The sequence below is a fragment of the Phocoena phocoena genome, chromosome 12, assembly GCF_963924675.1.
Source record: "Phocoena phocoena chromosome 12, mPhoPho1.1, whole genome shotgun sequence".
Lineage (NCBI taxonomy): Eukaryota > Metazoa > Chordata > Mammalia > Artiodactyla > Phocoenidae > Phocoena > Phocoena phocoena.
The window spans coordinates 34,546,270-34,568,223 of NC_089230.1; the positions used below are offsets into that span (position 1 = coordinate 34,546,270).

A 21,954-nucleotide genomic window follows, 5' to 3' on the forward strand; every position below is an offset into this window, starting at 1 on the left:
TCGTTAGACAATGCCAGAACCCAGGCAGCTACTGAGTCTCGAGAACTTTGCTCAAAATTAGCATCAGCTACCACCTGGTAAGTTAAGGCATTTTGGTCATGGCCAAATTGGCTTTTTTTTGACCAACTCTTCAGCTTTTTAAAAGCTAAAGAGTTAAGACTTCTTATAGGCGTGATTATCTTAGAAGGAGATTCAAACATTTTAAATGTGCTTTTCTACCCATTAAAAAATGTATCTGACTTTAGTAATAAAAATATTTTCAGTGGATGTCAGCACAAGATTTTTTAAAGCAAAAAATAGGGGAAATTTTATATTTCTCAAACCAATTTGCAGTCCATATGTCATTTAATCTTCGTAATAACCCTGTGGATACCCCCCATTTTAATATAAATAAATCTCAGAAATTTTAGGTGATTTATAACAGAGTTACCAATCAGGTATTTTAAAGTGCATCTTCAGATCCTGAATGAACACATGCCCTAAATGCTAGAAATCTAATTATTTCAGTCACTCCTTAATATGATCAAGAATTTCCCTGCAAACTGATGAAAACATTTTTTTTCATTTCTCCGTATTCAGTATGAGAAGATAGGTTCTGATATATAGTCTATTAGAAGGAAAAAAGAGCATGGATAAATGTTAACATATGGCTTTCAGGATAATTTTGCTGCTTTTACATTTTACTTGATGAAATAAAATAATGACAATTTTTTTTATGCTTTAGTTTGGTGTCTTGCTGATACGTCAGTCCCAGACTTACTACCAACATTGGGGTCTTATTGATACAGTAATCACGTTTGCCACAAGCTTGAACTCTATGAGTGTAAAATTGAGATTGTAGCCCAAAACCGCCTCAGGACTTTAAGTCACGGAAATGTATAATCTGGTTGCATCAGAACAGAAGGAGTAATTCCATTGCAGCAGAATCTACCACAGTTGTGTAGATGTGACTAAATAGTTGAATTTCATACTTCCACTCTTAGATATTCATGAAAAGTTCTATGTTTAGATTAGGTGGTGAGTTAAAGGAATACTTAATATCTCACACATGCATTTAACTGTCCTGTCCACTGTAATTTTACTGTCTGGTCTCAGAAAGGGGAAGAAAAAAAGTTTGGATCATACTTTTTTCTTTGACTGTGTTAGTTTCTCCTTAGGCAGATATTTTTGTCATCTCTTCTTTTGAGTCCAATTTTCCTAAAGTTTGTTTATGTCAACGGCTCTTGACAAACTGATAAAATGTTTCCAGAAAGCACGTGGATTTGGAACTCTCTCTTGTTATGTTTATATTAGGCTTTGTTTTAAAGGCAAGTGAGACTGCTTCAAATAAAACAACTCCAAGCTTCCAAGAAACAGTTAAGAGAAGGCAGAGACGGGCAGAAACACCCCTTCACTAACACTCACACGGTTGCCATGGACCTACATAAGCAGTGGGAGAACACAGAGACTAACTGGCGCAAGGAAAAGATGGAATTACTGGACCAGTTTGACAATGAAAGAAAGGAATGGGAAAGTCAATGGAAGATCATGCAGAAGAAGATAGAAGAGGTACAGGTTGATTTGTTTTGAATGCACTGGAAACTTAAAACTCAGAATGAAAATTCTGTTGGTTTGTTTTGTATTGGAAACTAATTTTACTTTCCAATTCCACCTAAAAGATGCATGTCTCAGTGGTATTTACTAGACCAAAAATAGCATAACCTAACCCAATGTTAGACTATGCTAATTTATAGCTTTGCATGCAAATTAGAACTTGAAGTGTCTTTCTGAAGTGTATCAATTTATTATTTTCTGACTAGAGTGCTGTGGTATCAAAAGTGAGGGATGTATTTTGCATACGTTTTCAAATTCCGGGCCCAGGATGAAAACAGAAGTAAAACATAATTGGTGGAACATATTTTAGTAAAATTATAACTGGGCATTAAAACACAGATCTTTTCAGAGAAGACTTATGAATAATGTCTACTAAAGGCAGTTATGTATTAGATAATTCAGTATAATCAAAACGAGCATCATATATCAAAAAGAAAATGGAGGTGGACATGGTATTTATCCTGGCAAGGTGTGGCACATTTATTGGCATATTTATTTGGAAAGAATTTATAAAAAATGACATGCCGAGACTCTGATACAAATAATAATTTTATTCCTTCACGCTGTTTGGCCCAGAATATTTCCTTTAAGTATCTGCATTGATGTATATTCAAGCTTGTTCCAACTGAAAATTATTTATACTTATCTTGCTTTCTTGTAACATTCCCTCCTGTTGACTTATATGGTTTTGTGCACATTGCCAAGGCAGTTATTTTAACAGACTCCTTGGCCTTTATTCACAGACAATCAAAGCTGGTGATTTATGTGTTTATAGTGCAAATATTTTTCTTATTAACAGCCCTATAATTGGTTATAAATAAAATACAAATTGGCATGCTAAAAGGAAAAATAAAAAAGAATAGCCATGTGACTATTCTAAAATAGAGCTGAGAAGGCAGGCATGTAGCAGATGATTACAGATTGAAAGGAGAATTTACTTCTCATCCTTCTATAGTTTGGAAAATGCGTTTTGCTTGCTCTCTTAACTTCTCCACCCAGAGGCTCAGATTGGATCAACAGGGAGATGGCTAGGTCAAATCAAAATCCACAACTCCAATTCAAAACCTGAACTCATTGGCTTCCAAAGGTTTGGAAGGTCCAGTTAGTAGCAATCTCAGATAATTCTAGCATCCAAGCAAAATAATTAAGGGAGTCAGGATTAGTCTAGCCAGTTGTTTAAGCCATGTAGCTAAGATATTCTGCTGTCTGGTTAAATTTGTTATTGTCAAATAATTATTCTGACAGCTCTGTAGATTCCATCTATGGAAAATATTAACCTTATCAATTAGCAGGCGTTAAACATAGATGATAGTCCATAGAAATACTGACAGAAGGGCTGGAATATTTTTTCTTTATCTTGGATAGTAGCTGTGCTGCTATTTATGTCATTCTGCCTGCAGTATACAACACCATACCTAGGAATATGTTTAGATAATGTGCTTACCCAAACTACCCACTCAGAGATGGTTCTGTTCAATACCTGAATACTAGCATTGTGCTTCCCTTATCATACTAATATAGTTGTCCCTCAGTATACTTGGGAGATTGGTTCCAGGAGCCCCTGTAGATACCAAAATTCATGGATGCTTTCAAGTTTCTTATATAAAATGGCATAGTATGTATGTATTTTTCCCACTCCCAGATTTGTACCTGTAAGAATGTAACTTCTTCGAGGCTACAAAGCTGGGAGTAGAGAACAGGAGGAAATTGTCCTCACGTGTCACAGAAAATCAAGACAATATTTTTAACTAAAATTAAAAATCAACACTTGGAAAAAAATGTAACATGCCACAAGCATAATAGACTGTATTTCTTTCTTATTTATCACTAAGCTCTGTATTAAATCAGAAACAACTTATTAAGCCACATATTAGAACATTATACATTTCCCGGTGCATGCATATAACTTCTGTGATTCCAAGTAAAAATGTCATTAGTGAGAGGATCAGTGCTGGGTATTAAGATGCTAATGATTCTTTGTTCAGCGACTATCCACAATCATTGCATTTGCTATTACAAAATGAAGATGTACGTACTTGGATCTTTGAAACCTAGACTAATCCAGATAGATACCCTTAATAGAGTTAATAGATGCCTGGCAATTTTTTTTTATCACATTGCCATCTTTCCTGATTGTCTCCTTTGATCAGATAACCATTGAAAACAGCTAGGTACCAAGTAACACAGATTTCCTTTTACAAAATAAATGGTTTTCCATCATTAATATAATGATATTTGTTTATTCATACTTCACCTAAGTCCCCAAGAGAATTTAGGATGTCAAATAAAATTATATGTAAGGTAAAGTATTCCAAAACTAGAAGAGAAAGATGAGATGAAGACAAGAGGAAGGATCCTTTGTGAAATGCGTGCAGCAAATCTGTCTTTCTAGTAACTAAAAATGATCAAATGCATATTTCTCAGTATTCAGAAAACAAAAGCAAACCTATTTCCCAGAAATAGCACTTTCGTCCCGATTTTGCAACTAAAGCAATTTTGTTTCCACCCATGACTCTTCTAAAAGAGGACAGAGCTACCAATAGCATCCTTAGATTTAGCATGGTGTTTTGAGGGTTACTTCTTATAATGTCCCTCAAATTCAGCCAAAATTATAATGGCCACAACTGTTCAGTACAGGTAATTTTACAGGGGCCAAAACAGTTGATTCATGGCTGCAATTTGATGCTATCCTGACTTCATCCAACTACAGATTTGTAAGTATTTAGGGCATAAATGCACGGCATATCCTTCAGGCATTAACTATGTTATAGTGCTTCACTCATCTGAGATTTGGGTAAGTATTGAGCAGCAGTGAATCTGTTATTCTTTTTTTCTCCTTTAACATCTTTATTGGAGTATAATTGCTTCACAATGGTGTGTTAGTTTCTCCTGTATAACAAAGTGAATCAGCTATACGTATACATATATCCCCATATTTCCTCCCTCTTGTGTCTCCCTCCCACCTTCCCTATCCCACCCCTCTAGGTGGACACAAAGCACTGAGCTGATCTCCCTGTGCTATGCGGCTGCTTCCCACTAGCTATCTATTTTACGTTTGGTAGTGTATATATGTCCATGCCACTCTCTCATCCCAGCTTACCCTTCCCCCTCCCTGTGTCCTCAAGTCCATTCTCTATGTCTGTGTCTTTATTCTGGTCCTGCCCCTAGGTTTTTCAGAACTATATATATATATATATATATATATATATATATATATATATATATATACATACATATATATATACATATATATATATTTTTTTTTTTTAGATTCCACATATATGTGTTAGCATACAGTACTTGTTTTTCTCTTTCTGACTTACTTCACTCTGTATGACAGACTCTAGTTCCATCCAGCTCACTACAAATGACTCAATTTCATTTCTTTTTATGGCTGAGTAATATTCCATTGTATATATGTGCCACACCTTCTTTATCCATTCACCTGTTGATGGACACTTAGGTTGCTTCCATGTCCTGGCTATTGTAAATAGAGCTGCAATGAACATTGTGGGGCACAACTCTTTGAATTATGGTTTTCTCAGGGTATATGCCCAGTAGTGGGATTGCTGGGTCGTATGATACTTCTATTTTTAGTTTTTTAAGGAGACTCCATACTGTTCTCCATAGTGGCTGAATTAATTTACATTCCCACCAACAGTGCAAGAGGGTTCCCTTTTCTCCACACCCTCTCCAGCATTTACTGTTTGTAGATTTTTTGATGATGGACATTCTGACTGGTGTGAGTTGATAACCTCATTGTAGTTTTGATTTGCATTTCTCTAATGGTTAGTGATTTTGAGAATCCTTTCATGTGTTTGTTGGCAATCTGTATATCTTCTTTGGAGAAATGTCTATTTAGGTCTTCTGCCCATTTTTGGATTGGGTTGTTTGTCTTTCTGATATTGACCTGCATGAGCTGCTTGTAAATTTTGGAGATTAATCCTTTGCTAGTTGCTTTGTTTGTAAATATTTTCTCCCATTCTGAGGGTTGTCTTCTCGTATCTTTTATGGTTTCCTTTGCTGTGCAAAAGCTTTTAAGTTTCATTAGGTCCCATTTGTTTATTTTTGTTTTTATTTCCATTTCTCTAGGAGGTGGGTCAAAAAGGATATTGCTTTTGATTTATGTCATATAGTGTTCTGCCTATGTTTTCCTCTAACAGTTTTATAGTGTCTGGCCTTACATTTAGGTCTTTAATCCATTTTGAGTTTATTTTTGTGTATGGTGTTAGGGAGTGTTCTAATTTCATTCTTATATATGTACCTGTCCAGTTTTCCCAGCACCACTTATTGAAGAGGCTGTCTTTTCTCCATTGTACATTCTTGCTTCCTTTATCAAAGATAAGGTGACCATATGTGCATGGTTTTATCTCTGGGCTTTCTGTCCTGTTCCGTTGATCTATATTTTTGTTTTTGTGCCAGTGCCATACTGTCTTGATTACTGTAGCTTTGTAGTATAGTGTGAAGTCCCGGAGCCTAATTCCTCCACCATCAGTTTTTCTTTCTCAAGATTGCTTTGGCTATTCGGGGTCTTTTGTGTTTCCATACAAATTGTGAAATTTTTTGTTCTAGTTCTGTGAAAAATGCCATTGGCAGTTTGAGAGTAGTTTGACTGCATGGAATCTGTAGATTGCTTTGGGTAGTATAGTCATTTTCACAATGTTGATTGTTCCAATGCAAGTACATGGTATATCTCTCCATCTGTTTGCATCATCTTTAATTTCTTTCATCAGTGTCTTATAGTTTTCTGCATACAGGTCTTTTGTCTCCTTAGGTAGGTTTATTCCTAAATATTTTATTCTTTTTATTGCAATGGTAAATGGGAGTGTTTCCTTAATTTCTATTTCAGATTTTTCATCATTAGTGTATAGGAATGCAAGAGATTTCTGTGCATTAATTTTGTATCCTGCTACACTACCAAATTCATTGATTAGCTCTGATAGTTTTCTGGTAGCATCTTTAGGATTCCCTATGTATAGTATCATGTCATCTGCAAACAGTGACAGTTTTACTCTTCTTTTCCAATTTGGATTCCTTTTGTTTTTTTTCTTCTCTGATTGCTGTGGCTAAAAGTTCCAAAACTACGTTGAATAACAGTGGTGAGTGGGCAACCTTGTCTTGTTCCTGATCTTAGTGGAAATGGTTTCAGTTTTTCACCATTGAGAACAATGTTGACTGTGGGTTTGTCATATATGGCCTTTATTATGTTGAGGTAAGTTCCCTCTATGCCTACTTTCTGGAGGGTTTTTATCAAAATGGATGATGAATTTTGTCAAAAGCTTTTTCTACATCTATTGAGATGATCATATGATTTTTATTCTTCAATTTGTTAATATGGTGTATCACATTGATTGATTTGCATATATTGAAGAATCCTTGCATTCCTGGGATAAACCCCACTTGATCATGGTGTATGTTCCCTTTTTTTTGGGGGGGGGGGTACGTGGACCTCTCACTGTTGTGGCCTCTCCCATTGCAGAGCACAGGCTCCGGACGCGCAGGCTCAATGGCCATGGCTCACAGGCCCAGCCCGTCCACGGCATATGGGATCTTCTTGGACCGGGGCATGAACCCGTGTCTCCTGCATCGGCAGGTGGACTCTCAACCACTGTGCCACCAGGGAAGCCCCATATGTTCCTTTTAACGTGCTGTTGGATTCTGTTTGCTAGTATTTTGTTGAGGATTTTTGCATCTCTGTTCATCAGTGATATTGACTTATAGTTTCCTTTCTTTGTGATATCTTTGTCTGATTTTGGTATCAGGGTGATGGTGGCCTCATAGAATGAGTTTGGGAGTGTTCCTCCCTCTGCCATATTTTGGAAGAGTTTCAGAAGGATAGGTGCTAGCTCTTCTCTAGATGTTTGATAGAATTCACCTGTGAAGCCATCTGATCCTGAGCTTTTGTTTGTTGGAAGATTTTTGATCACAGTTTCAATTTCAGTGCTTGTGATTGGTCTGTTTATATTTTCTATTTCTTCCTGGTTCAGTCACGGAAGGTTGTGCTTTTCTAAGAATTTGCCCATTTCTTCCAGGTTGTCCATTTTATTGCCATATAGTTGCTTGTAGTAATCTCTCATGATCCTTCGTATGTCTGCAGTGTCAGTTGTTACTTTTCCTTTTTCATTTCTAGTTCTAGTGATTTGAGTCTTCCCCTTTTTTTCTTGATGAGCCTGGCTAATGGTTTATCAATTTTGTTTATCTTCTCAAAGAACCAGCTTTTCTATCATTTCCTTCATTTCTTTTTCATCTATTTCTGTTCTGATCTTTATGATTCCTTTCCTTCTGCTAACTTTGGGGTTATTTTGTTCTTCTTTCTCTAATTGCTTTAGGTGTAAGGTTAGGTTGTTTATTTGAGATTTCTCTTGTTTCTTGAGGTAGGATTGTATTGCTATAAACTTCGTCATGTTTTCATTGTCATTTGTTTCTAGGTATTTTTTGATTTCCTCTTTGATTTCTTCAGTGATCTCTTGGTTATTTAGTAGTGTATTGTTTAGCCTCCCTGTGTTTGTATTTTTTACAAATTTTTTCCTATAATTGATATCTAGGCTCATAGCATTGTCAGAAAAGATACTTGGTATGATTTCAATTTTCTTAAATTTACCAAGGCTTGATTTGTGACCCAAGATATGATCTATCCTGGACAATGTTCCTCGAGCACTTAAGAAGAAAGTGTATTCTGTTGTTTTTGGATGGAATGTCCTATAAATATCAATTAAGTCCATCTTGTTTAATGTATCATTTAAAGCTTGTATTTCCTTATTTACTTTCATTTTGGATGATCTGTCCATTGGTGAAAGTGGAGTGTTAAAGTGCCCTTTTATGATTGTGTTACTGTCAATTTCCCCTTTTATGGCTGTTAGCATTACCTTATGTACTGAGGTGCTCCTATTTTGGATGCATAAATATTTACAATTGCTCTATCTTATTCTTTGGTTGATCCCTTGATCATTTTGTAGTGTCCTTCTTTGTCTCTTGTAATAGTCTTTATTTTAAAGTCTATTTTGTCTGATATGAGAATTGCCATTCTAGCTATCTTTTGATTTCCATTTACATGGAATATCTTTTTCCATCCCCTCACTTTCAGTCTGTATGTGTCCCTAGGTCTAAAGTGGGTCTCTTGTAAACAGCATATATGCGGGTCTTGTTTTCATATCCATTCATCCAGTCTATGTCTTTTGGTTGGAGCATTTAATCCATTTACATTTAAGGTAGTTATCGATATGTGTGTTCCTATTACCATTTTCTTAATTGTTTGGGGTTTATTATTGTAAGTCTTTTCCTTCTCTTGTGTTTCCTGCCTAAAGAAGTTCCTTTAGTATTTGTTGTAAAGCGGGTTTGGTGGTGCTGAATTCTCTTAGCTTTTGCTTGTCTGTAGAAGTTTTTATTTCTCCGTGGAACCTGAATGATATCCTTGCTGGGTAATCTTGTAGGTTTTTCCCTTTCATCACTTTAAATATGCCCTTCCACTCCCTTCTGGCTTGCAGATTTTCTGCTGAAAGATTACCTGTTAAACTTACAGGGATTCCCTTGTGTTTTTTTTGTTGTTTTTCCCTTGCTGCTTTTAATATTTTTTCTTTGTATTTAATTTTTGATAGTTTGATTAATATGTGTCTTGGCATGTTTCCCCTTGGATTTATCCTGTATAGGACTCTCTGCCCTTCCTGGACTTGACTTTCCTTTCCTATATTAGGGAAGGAATATAGGAAATAATCTCTTCAAATATTTTCTCAGTCCCTTTCTTTTTCTCTTCTCCTTCTGGGACCCCTACAATTCTCATGTTGGTGTGTTTAATGTTGTCTCAGAGGTCTCTGAGACTGTCCTCAATTCTTTTCATTCTTTTTTCTTTTTTCTGCTCTGTGGTAGTTTTCTCCACTATTTTACCTTCCAGGTCACTTATCCATTCTTCTGCCTCAGTTATTCTGCTATTGGTTCCTTACAGAGAATTTTTAATTTCATTTATTGTGTTGTTCATCATTGTTTGTCTGGTCTTTAGTTCTTCTAGGTCCTTGTTAAACGTTTCTTGTATTTTCTCCATTCTATTTCCAAGATTTTGGATCATCTTTACTATTATTACTCTGAATTCTTTTTCAGGTAGACTGCCTATTTCCTCTTCATTTGTTTGATGTGGTGGGTTTTTACCTTGCTCCTTCATCTGCTGTGTATTTCTCTGTCTTCTCATTTTGCTTAATTTATTGTGTTTAGAGTCTCCTTTTCGCAGGCTGCAGGTTCGTAGTTCGCGTTGTTTTTGGTGTCTCCCCCCAGTGGGTAAGTTTGGTTCAGTGGGTTGTGTAGGCTTCCTGGTGGAGGCGACTGGTGCCTGTGTTTTGGTGGATGATGCTGGATCTTGTTTTTCTGGTGGGCAGGACCGCATCCGGTGGTGTGTTTTAGGGTGTCTGTGGACTTAGTATGATTTTAGGCAGCCTCTCTGCTAATGGGTGGGGTTGTGTTCCTGTCTTGCTAGTTGTTTGGAATGGAGTGTCCAGCACAGTATCTTGCTGGTTGTTGAGTGGAGCTGGGTCTTAGTGTTGCGATGGAGATCTCTGGGAGAGCTTTCGCTGTTCGGTATTTCATGGAGCCGGGAGGTCTCTGGTGGACCAATGTCCTGAACTCGGCTCTCCCACCTCAGGGGCTCAGGCCTGACACCTGGCCGGAGCACCAAGACCCTATAAGCCACTCGGCCGCTAGTGCTGGAGGGTCTCCTGCAGAGGCGGGGGGGTGGCTAGGGCTCGGCTGGGGCTCACGGCCAGGACAAGGATCTGGGAGCAGAAGTTCTCTGTTATTCTTTGAATAATAGATGTAGTGCAGATATACGTTGTGACTGTAAAACGTAGAGTCATTTGCTTTAATAGTTCTCTGAATGTCTTTGGAATTTGACAAGCTTTCCCAGAACACAAGCCTGAAGAGAAAGCCAGTAATAGCCTGCAGGTTAAACTGAACTCTCAAGAACTAATTTGGTGCCCACTTTAGCATAGACTAATAGATGATCAACGCCTTAGAGTTCTATTGTATTACCTAGGACAGGGTCACATTTGTTTTAATTACGACAGGAAACATTTTTTGAATGTATGTAGCCTTCGAAAAAAAAAAAAGTCTCAGAATTACCTGTCCCTCAACAATGTAACTTCCAAAAGTAACATATTTTGATTGCAAAATGTCTACTTAGGGACAGAATTAGCTGAGTTACTATATGAGATTGTCACCTATTTAGATAGTTAAATGTTGGCATATAGGATCATATATTTTTAAAATATGACCTTAATGTTAATTAAACTCTTGCTTCTCTCTGAAAGCAGTTAGAGAGCATTGCCAGTAATTGATTCGAGTCATTCCAATTTTGTTAACAGTGCTTCTGTATCATCATGATATCTATATATAAACACAGGTTTGTTTCATTTTTGAATGGGTTGATTTCTACTCAGAAGAATAGAAATTACCATCCATGCTTTGACCTACTGAAAGTAGTCTTTATGGTTCCTCAAAGTTGTTCCAGCTAATCCAGACTTTAGAAATGTTATTTGGAAGCATAAGCATTAATACCATGGGGTAGTATATAGTAATATGGCAAAGAGAACTCAGAACAGTATGCTTAGTATCAAAAATATTGAGAGAGTGGATTAGGGGGAAATTTTTATCTTTGTTTTCTTTACAGCTCTGCCATGAAGTAAAGCTTCGGAGGAAAATCAACATGAGTGAACGTGCGATTATTGATCTTGATCGTGAAAAGGCCATTCAAGACAAAATGACGGAATCTTCTCCAAATTATCCCAATTCAAGACAATGTGAATTTACAGGGATGAATCACAGGGATGGTCTGGGGAGAAAAGGTAAAACAGAGCACAGCTTACTCAGTGAAAGAAATCAAACGTGTAAGGAACAAAAAACAATCAAAAAATCAAAAGTAGGGTTAATGGATTCTATGGCCACAGACAACCAAAAGGAATGTGAGACCCAGCCTGACCTGAGGACTTCTGAGGAAGAGAACAAGAGGTGCTCTGGTGCCCTCAACACAGTAAGTAAGCCAGGATTGGCCTAGAACTGTTTCTAAAGACATATTTACATTTCAAAGGGCTAACATGCTATTGCTTATATGTATAAAGGCTCTTGAAGAACTTGCCAAAGTTAGTGAAGAATTATGCAGCTTTCAAGAGGAAATTCGAAAGCGTTCTAACCACAGAAGGTAGGCTGGTACATCTATGATGATTTTTATGTTGGAAAATCAAAAAGAATGTTGTTTTTAGTTAATGAATCCAAACTTCCTTTAGCATCTAACACTTTGTTAGTGAGAATTAATAATGCTGTTAAAATATGTTATCTTAGGAGATAAAAACTTAAATTGTATGTTTCTCTGTTCACTAATTCTTAAAGCAAATCTTCTAGTTCTCTTTGTAGTTTGACTCTTAGGTGTACTTTACTTTTTTGGTGTTTAGTGAAGTTATACTAACCATAATAAATTAACAAGTATACTCCAATGGAGTTCTTTTTTATTTTGAGTATTTGGCCAGTGGAAGAGTATACTGGGTTAATTTAGTTAAATACATCTTTAAACTATGTCAAATTTAACAATGGTGTTTTAATTATATAATGATGTTTTACTGAAACATTTTGAGCCATTTATTTTTCTACATTTATTATATATATAATGGAAGCATTCATAATTTTCAGAATAACATATTATAAATATGTACACACATACATATTTATATAGTGCTGTAAAACATGCTCTTTCAGTTCAGAAGCACCCTTATAACTGTAAGGGTAGGTTTTAGCCAAATTGAAAAATAAATTGGAATTCTCTACAAGTTAAGTAAAGATGGATTGTTCTAGGATCACCATTTATCTCCTAGTGGGGCAGTATACTTCTCTTAGAAGCTATAGGAATGTGGACCCTTATTTTTCTTTAGCTTTTTGGAAGCTCAGAGAGAATTTTTGTACTGACTTACAACAGATTTTCTTACCCAACCATGTTTTTTTACATAATTTTGCCTTCCACTTTTCCACTGAGCTTTTGCCTACTACTCTCTGCTAATGGGTATTTGTCTGCACTTTATTGTAAGCTATCTCGTAATATAAGTTGAAGAGATATAAATATGTATCAATATGATTAATTAATGTTAATTTGTGAACCCACATTCTTGCAATATTTAGGTTTTTGTTTCAATAATTCTTACTTGCCAATTTTTTTTTAACAAACCACACCTGGTATAAAGTTCTCACTGCCACTTATTGCCTTTCGAGAAAAGCTTAAAATCCTTAGTATGTAATTCAAAGTCATTACAGTTTGACCTAATATTTCTCTTTTATTTGCCATCATCTTTCCCACTTTTTTATATTCCATCCACACCAGAGTACTCACTGTTCCTTGAATAGCCACACTATTTGTACTGCAGCTCTCTTTTGCTTATATGTCCTTTACTCATAAAATTTAAAAAGAGATGATCACTTTTCTTTTATGCCCAAATAACACCTTCCATTTGGTATTGCTCATGTCTGTTTGCGCTTTGATTCAGATTTCTGTCACACTACTTAGAATGTTATTTCAAATTCAAGGGGAGGAGTTTGAGCTCAGAAGACGTTATAAATAGGAATTCAGTAGGCAAAGTGGATATAAGGAAATGGCAAGAGAAAACCTATAGAAGTGGGAACGCCAATAGCAGACACCCAAGAGACTACACACAGTCGAGTCTGAGTGTAGGTGAAGTTTAGGTAATAGAAAAAAATGAGAGACACAGTTAAAAAGGTAGCTTGGGTCAGACTATGTATATAGAGTTGAATACAACACTGAGAGGTGGCCTTTATGCTGCAGTAAAGGGACTTGAAGTTTTGTACTATAGGATTTATATAAAAATAATGTTTAAGGAAGTTGTGACTCCTTTTCCTATAACAGAATCCATTGCTTTAGCCCCAGTGTCTTTTAAGAGTTTATCGTAGGGCTTCCTTGGTGGCGCAGTGGTTGAGAGTCCACCTGCCGATGCAGGGGACACGGGTTCGTGCCCCGGTCCGGGAAGATCCCACATGCTGCGGAGCGGCTGGGCCCATGAGCCATGGCCGCTGAGCCTGCGCGTCCGGAGCCTGTGCTCCGCAATGGGAGAGGCCACAACAGTGAGAGGCCCATGTACCGCAAAAAAAAAAAAAAAAAAAAAAAGAGCTTATCATAAATAAAGTCATAACTAATATACCATGTTTTATAATTGTCTAGGATGAAGTCAGATTCTTTTCTCCAGGAAACACCAGTTGTAACTAATATGCCTTATGGAGATCACACGATCAACAACAACCAGTGCATTACTCCAACCAGTTTAGAAAAAGAGAAGAAGAAAAATAGAAAGAATCTGAGCTGTACTGATGTTTTCCAAAACAATTCTAAGAAAAAAGGTGGAATTGATAAAACTGATCTGCAAAGAAGTGAAACCCCACCAGTTCCTCCTCCAAGAAGTACATCTCGAAATTTTCCCAGCTCATGTTCTGCACAAGCCCATGAAAGTTTGAAGGAAAGTTCAGACCACAATGGCTGGGTGGCCCAAGAAGGTCAAGGCAAAAAGAACTGCAACCCTCATTTCCTCTGGAGGCACGACGAGATGCCTACGCTGTGTCTAAATGAAAGGAAGACTTTGAAAGATGGTATCGCATTTTCTTCTTTGGCACCAGAAACCAAAATAGATAAAAAGCCTTCATGTAATGAAAATGTTGGACTTACCACGTGGTCATGTGACACCGGGATTGGTGCAAAAAATAGCCCCTCTACACCGTGGTTTCAGAAAACCTGCTCTATTCCCAATAAGCCAAAATATGAAAAGGTGATTCCAGATCACCCTGCTATGTCTCATCCTGATCTTCACGTAAGCAATGTCTGTAGCTCCTTGGTGACACAGAGCAGCAGCCCGCTGAGAAGTTTCAGTTGTGGCTTTGAAAGGACTACTAGGAATGAAAAGCTGGCAGCAAAGACTGATGAATTTAACAGAATCGTATTTAGAACAAATAGAAACTGTCGTGCAGTACAGCAAAGTCAAAGCTACTCAGAACCATCTGAAGATCTTCAGCCCTGTGATACTTTAATTTCTTGCACAGATAACATCTCAGAAAGTGACAGTGTTTCTGACATTCTGAAAACCAGTGCCCCCATGCCTGTGCCCAGGGAAAATGTGCATGATAATTCCACCAAAAAACCCACAACAGGCCTATTCAGACAAATGCAGGAACACATAAGCCCTAGCAGTTACCGGCATATGCTCCACGAGCATGACTGGAGACCAAGTAATTTGTCTGGCCGACCAAGGTCAGCTGATCCCAGGTCAAATTATGGTGTGGTGGAAAAGCTGCTGAAAACCTATGAGACATCAGCGGGGTCCGCATTGCAAAATTCTAAATGCTTCCAGGCTAATTGGACCAAATGTAATTCTGATGTCAGTGGTGGAGCCACATTAAGTCAGCATTTAAAAACGCTCCAAATAGAACAAGAGCTTCAGCAAAAGCCAGCTATGTGTGGAGCACAACAAGTGAAGCAAGGAGCAGATCGGAAAAAGGTTACTGAGGTGAGAAAGAAATTTAACATATTTTGGTAGAACTGCATCCATATTTAGCAATGGCTCCGAGTTCAGTCAGTTGCCCATTCATATAAATAGAATGTAGGCACATGTTTTGACATCTTCTTAGTTCCTTGACCCTTCATTTGTGAATAAATATAAACCTTAGAATTGTAACTCAAGATGAACTTTTAAAAGCATAGTTTTTAAGGCTGGGTTTAGCACATTATAACTTTTATTTAAATTCTGAAATGGCACAACACAATCTAATAAATTAAATTCTTAAGAACCTCAAAAAGATCAAATGTTTGCTGTGTTTCTTTCTTGAAAAAAAATATTCTGAATGTGCATCTGTTCATTTATAGAATCTTATCCTGTTAAAGTGTTTATATTTTTAAAAGTATATGGGAAGTATTTATAAATAACTTGCACTTTTCGGTTATTAGCTATGGTTGGTTCAGTCGTCCCCAGAATTTGATTCATGTTCTTCCTCGGGATAAGTCACATGAATATGAGTTTGGGTGAAAAAAAAAATCATTTAAAATAGTGCCTTATGCAGTTCTCTTATTGTGGAGCTAAAAGGCAGTATATGCAAAGAAAAATGATAGTATAGTGTAAAAAAATTTAAGGTCATTATTATTTGTATAAATTCTTCGTGTGGAAATTGCCCGCCCCACCCCCCCCAAAATGGGTATTTAAATAAACTTTTATCCTTTCTTTATTCCAGTTTGCTTGCAAAAGAGTATAATTTTAGAGGAGAAAAAGAGGTTGAAGAGAAGAGATTTGTATTTACAATGAAGAGCTATCCATCAGCACATTTTATGCATAATTTATAAAACATACTGTTATAATTAGCCAGTGCTTTGAAAATCCTGGTTTTACATAGTGCGATGTATATGCACCATTGTTTTAAACAAGGCAGGTTGCCTCCTTCTTGTGTAAGAAATTATTTTTATGAGGCTTTCAAGCCCTACAAAAGTATCAGTTTATATATAGTTTATCAGAAACTTTGCCTGTTTGCCTGAAGTACAAATAATTAATCCTGCTTTTCTATTTTTTTTTTTTTTTTAGTTAAGCCCATAAATACCTATAAGGTCCTGTGGCTTCAGATGGGAAATGAAAGCACATATACAATAATCAGCCAAAATTCTCATGGACAAATATTACTAAATATCTCCCATTTTTGTACTGATAGGAGGTTTGGGAAGGGTCCTCTGCTGCCGATCGTTAAGAGTAGTTCTCCATCCCTCCCCCACAGGAACAGGTTTACAAAAATAAGACTCCAAGGAGAGAAAAAGCAAATGCAGGTTACTTTCATAGAAATAAAGGTTGTCCTTACTGCCCGTCTCAGGTGAAAGAGCACAGGCTTTGTTAAGAAGGTCAATAAGAATCAAAGTACAAAATGTGTCATGAAAGCTTTTTAACTGTTTCTTAATGGCAAGAGTCCTAGAATGCTTTTCTTCCATTAAAATAAAAAGAAAGAGAAGTAGGAAGAAATGAAAGAAAGCGAAGGGAAGAGAAGGGAAAAGTTTTCAGTCTTCGGAAGATACCCAAGATAGATTGAAACTCTTTCTTAGCAAATAGAATGAAGTTATATTTTAAAGTATTTTAATGATAATTTTGAAACTTTTTAGAGATAGTAACAGTGGTTCTTAGTGGAAAAAAAAGATAGCACCAGACAAATCATTTGGTGGTTTGTGTGTCTTTTGCTTATGATTTCTAAAAGTGTCAACTTGACATAAAATAACTGGACATAAATTAATTCTTCTTTAAATTATTATCTTTAAAAAAAAACACTAAAATATCCTAACACTCCACCAAGAAAAATCTTTAGTTCTATCATATCAATTTTATCTAACATGAACTTTTGAGTTCTAACATAACATTAACTCATAGTTAGTTCTAAACAGAAATCAGTTGTATTAAAACTTGTCAGTGTGGAGATCTACAAGATTATCAAATGCCATATTCATATTAAAAGTGAATTGTTTTGATTAAAACATTCAAGACCAGGAATAGCTTCTTTAATTTTCAATGCTTTTTCTTGCTTGTAAACACGGTAATACAATACATTAATCCTATAGTTGGGATCCATAATATATTAAGCTCATTGTTGGTGCCTGAATAGTGAGATGAATGTCTTCATTTGTGTCTTAAGGAATCCGTGGCAGTGAAATGCTCACGTGGAAAAGGATTTTCCCGACCTGCTAGACCAGCAAATCGCCGTCTCCCATCCAGGTGGGCATCCAGATCTCCATCGGCACCCCCTGCCTTGCGGAGAACTGTCCACAACTTTCCCATTTCTCTGCGATCAGAAGCATCGATGGTCTGAGTCTCTGGCCTGGATTGCTGGATTACAAAAGTCCCAATTGCCAAACAGAGTATTCTGAGTGTTCACAACCAATTCTGTCTCTTTCAAGATTACTGGGACAATTGAAATCTTAACTTCCCATCAGTCTTCAGTGTTTTTAATCTATGGAACAATTATCCTCCTGTATTTTGATTTTTTAGATCAGAATTTTTTAATGCCATCCTCATTAATTTGCCAATATGATTTAAGTTGAAACAATGTACTATATTGTATATTCCAACTTTCTTGCAAGTGGCAGAAAGCAAGGTTATTTGCATGGCCGAGTGTTTTGTAGGTGCATGTGTTGATATAGGAAGTATCAGTATGTATTTAGATAAGAAAAACTTATGTGCTAGTGTTGACTTTGAAATTATAACATGTATACCTATATATTCTTTGTGTTTATTTAAAATTTTTAAAAATATACAGTATTATTTATATTTTTTATACCTTTTAATAGGTATTCACTTAAGGCTCTTGAGGTACCTATATTAACTAACCACTTCCTTGGTCCCAGCTACATACAAAACTAATTATACATATATCTAACGTTAGTAGATTTCTACAGACAACTCATAGTTCCTTAACCCATATAAAGATAGACTAATACCATTGATCTCCTTGTTTACTCTTTTAAATAAATAAAAGTGTCACAGGTTTAAACAGATTAGCCTTCTAAAGCAAACATAAAATGTTCACAAAAGCTTTGATATATCATTCAGCAGTCTATTGCGGCTTTCCCTGTACACTTGATCCTCAGAGCCAGCATCCTAAGACTGCTTTATAAACGGCGTGACTAAACCATGAATTCATTTTGGCAACTTCAGTAACAAAATACCTTAAATAGGATATAAAAGGAAATTCAATTATGCTGAATTCTACTCTTTGGTAAAATAGTAAATTTTTGTTCAGCTACTTTATTTGGAGTCATACATATTGAGAGGTAAGTTATTCACTTTTTCCTTTTTCTAACCTTTCCCCTAAAATTAGTAGATAAGAGACTAATTCAATTTTTTATTAACAAAGAAAATCAGGAATGATATTTCATTGAGAACTGAATTATATTTCTTATAGTGTACTACATTAAAAAAGCCTTAAACTAACTTTTGGCATCCATGGGGCAGCATAAGGGGCAGAAACTTTTTTGGGGCCACAGTTCATGAACAGTGAGCATATTATATCTATATTGAGAACTGACAGAAATATGAATGTTGAGGTGCTTGGAATTCTACATGAAAGATCTTAGAAGCAACTTTGCTCTCTATTGTCTCTATGTAAAACCAGCTACATTATTAGATAGTAATTCTATTTAAGCTTTTCTTTACTAGCAAAAAGGTTAAGGAATTCTTATGGCAAAAGTATTCAAAGAACCTTCTCCTTGTGATACATTCTAACAATTTAGAGAGATTCACTTCATTATACCATGACTTGAGGTAAAGTAATTAATTTTCAAATCCCAGACTGCCTTAAAGGCTCAAGACTGTTGCATGGTGATGGACAGATTCATACTTACCAATAGGAGAGCTTCCAGGAGTTGAGCAGAATTAAACTTCTAGAAGGTGAGGTTGGAGAAGATGATAAGTAAAGGCTATAGATCCAGTCTTTTAATTCTTGTTTCTTTCAGGGATATCCTTTTCCATAGGAAGACTATCAGAGAAAAGTAACCTGGACATCAAATGATGTCACTCATATAATATGCTTTTCATCTAGAAGGGAGAAAACACTGGGGAGGTGGTAGCCTATGGCATAAAATGATGGACCTGGTAGGAAGATTCTGCTGTGTAACACTGGAGAGCCTGCCCAAGGGCTGTGTGACATAGCTGCTCCTCTCCTTCACTGCATTCCAGGTAGTCTGATGTGGATCTGTGGTTCCTAACTTGAATTACAAGTCAGAATATTGAAGATTGTTTTTTAAATTAGATCCTGACCTCACCCCATAATTACTAAAGCAGAATTTCCAAGGGTGGGGAGGGAATCTTGAGTCCTTAATGAAACAAAGCAAAATATTTGATGATTAGGGAGATTTGGAAGCAGTGACATTGATTCATACCCCAGTGGATGGGCACCATCGGGTAGTCATGTTACTTCTCTGAAACTTGCCTTTGTTATCTGTAAATTAAAAGGGTAATATTGTCAGGCATCACAATTTTATGCCACTTGTTCTAACCATTTGAATGAAAGAGGGGAACACGTTTTAACATCTTGTGTTGACAAAAATCATAGGATATTAGAGCTGAAAAAAACTTAGCATCTAGTCCAACTCCTTGATTGTAAAGATGGAAAAACTAAAACAAAGATTATTTGAATGTTCTGTTTTCTCTCTTTAAATATTTTACAATTTTTATGGAAAAACCTACGAGTTAAATGGAAATTATCCTTGAAAATACATGTTTGATGTATCGTGATTTTTAACCAGTAGTTTTTCTACTTTGGATGGGCATTTTCTTCCCGACATACCCTTTATTATGCCATCATTGCTGGATTTAAGGGATTTGTAAACATTTCAGGAGCACTTGATTAGAAGTTTTCCCTGGCAGAATTTTTGGGGGTGGGATATCTTATATTATTTCAGTAGAGGGTTATTGATATTATAGGTTGATCTCAGAAAGGAATAAGGATGAGGCAGAGAAGAGTGCTTGAGTTTCTGTGGGTGTGCGTGTGTGCACACTTGTGCACAACCCTTGCCCGAGTTCTCCATATTCCCTTATGCCCGAAGCCAAATATAAATGATGTTGCATAATTCATTTTATCAAAAATTATCTGTAACTTTCATTTATTTTTACATAGACAACGAAGATGACGAGATATTAACATGCACAAAACGTGATTTACCTCTACATAGAGGATTTAGCCAGACTCCATGTCATCCTGAGAAAACATCTGGACCTAAAAAAGGAGAATCTGCTTTCCTACAAAGATTTTAAAAATTATTTTGAGGCACACTTGCTGACAAACAACTACTTGATAATAAAATCTCTTCAGTCATTGGAAGCTATCAAGTAAAATAGGTGGGGAAACACTTGCTGTGGCATCGGTATACGTGAGGAACATTTTTATTTTCCTCCTTTTCTGGTGAAACTCCAGCTGAGAGTTTTTTAAAGTCTAAACTCAAATATGTGCACAGTTCAACCTAGCTTCTCCTAAAATGTTTCTAGATAGTAGAGTCTAAAGACAAAGCCTGCCTGATTCCTACACCCGGCCGGAGGCCAACACATCTAGTTTCTCATGTACTGACACCATTTTGTGCCCATTTTTCTGCTTATTGAATCCGATTAAGTTTTGTTTGAAAAAGGAATACTCCTCTGAAATTTTCTTTTACATGATGAAATTAGTTAAATTATTTTTAGGCATATTACAATTTCTAATATAGTACGATTTTACTTCAAATTCTGCACATTTCTTCTTAATTAACAAGTACCTTTATCAGAATCTAGAACCATGACTTACTCATTTTACTATAGCTCAGAAGATATGCTCCGTCAAAAAATGAGCTTCATGAAGCAAAAAAATCAAAGCAAAGAAAAAAAACTTGGGGGAGGAGTTTTAAGGCAAGTGTCTACTCAATATTTTTTCATCTTTGTCTCAGTGGGAAAAAAATCTTAAGACTTAAAATCCGACATATATTACAATGATCTCATGAATCCAACAGGTAAGACCGGCAAATTCTGAAAAAAAAAATTCTGCTTATATGAAGCTGTGATGGAGTCTAGAAATGAGAGAAGGACCTTAGAAACCACACAGAGCATTCTCATCTAGAGGAGAGAAACCCGAAACTTGGAGAGGTCTTCATGGCTGCCAGGGTTATAGGGCCAGGAACCCAGCCAGATTCAAACACCAGTGGTTTGCCTCCATGTACACCCATGTGTATCTGGGACTCGATGGTTTGCAAAGCACATTCATATGCCTTGACTTATTTACTTCTTAACAACAAGCTTCAAGGCAGCCATTGTGATTTCTCATTACAGAAGGAAAAATTAAATAGCCAAGATAATAGAATAAATATTTCCCAAGATAATGTTTAGAAATAAATAGGTGGCTCTTCGACTCTTAGTTCAGGTTCTTTTCCCAAAGAAGAGAAGAGGAAGGCAAAGAGTGAATAGTTCCTTTACACTTATGTTTTATGCATGACAATGGAATTGTTTGTTTTGCTTTCATTGAGAATTTCTCTTAATTGTTTTATTAACATTTTATCGGAGTATAATTGCTTTACAAGGATCTGTTAGTTTCGGCTTTATAAAAAAGTGAATCAGCTATACATATACATATATCCCCATATCTCCTCCTTCTTGCGTTTCCCTCCCACCATCCCTGTCCCACCGCCCTAGGTGTTCACAAGGCACTGAGCTGATCTCCCTGTGCTATGCGGCTACTTCCCACTAGCTAGCTATTTTATATTTGGTAGTGTATATATTTCCATGCCCCTCTCTCACTTTGTCCGAGCTTACCCTTCCCTCTCCCCGTGTCCTCAAGTCCGTTCTCTACTTCTGCGCC

General features: G+C 36.4%; 1 protein-coding gene across 1 annotated transcript; it reads left to right on the forward strand.

Moving 5' to 3' along the window:
* The first annotated feature begins 1,413 nt into the window (after positions 1-1,413).
* On the forward strand, positions 1,414-17,445 carry KIAA0408 (KIAA0408 ortholog). Its single transcript, XM_065888967.1, has 5 exons — positions 1,414-1,548; positions 11,243-11,602; positions 11,691-11,770; positions 13,790-15,122; positions 17,272-17,445. The coding sequence occupies exons 1-5, from the start codon at positions 1,414-1,416 to the stop codon at positions 17,443-17,445; spliced, it is 2,082 nt and encodes a 693-aa protein (XP_065745039.1).
* The last annotated feature ends 4,509 nt before the right edge of the window (positions 17,446-21,954 follow it).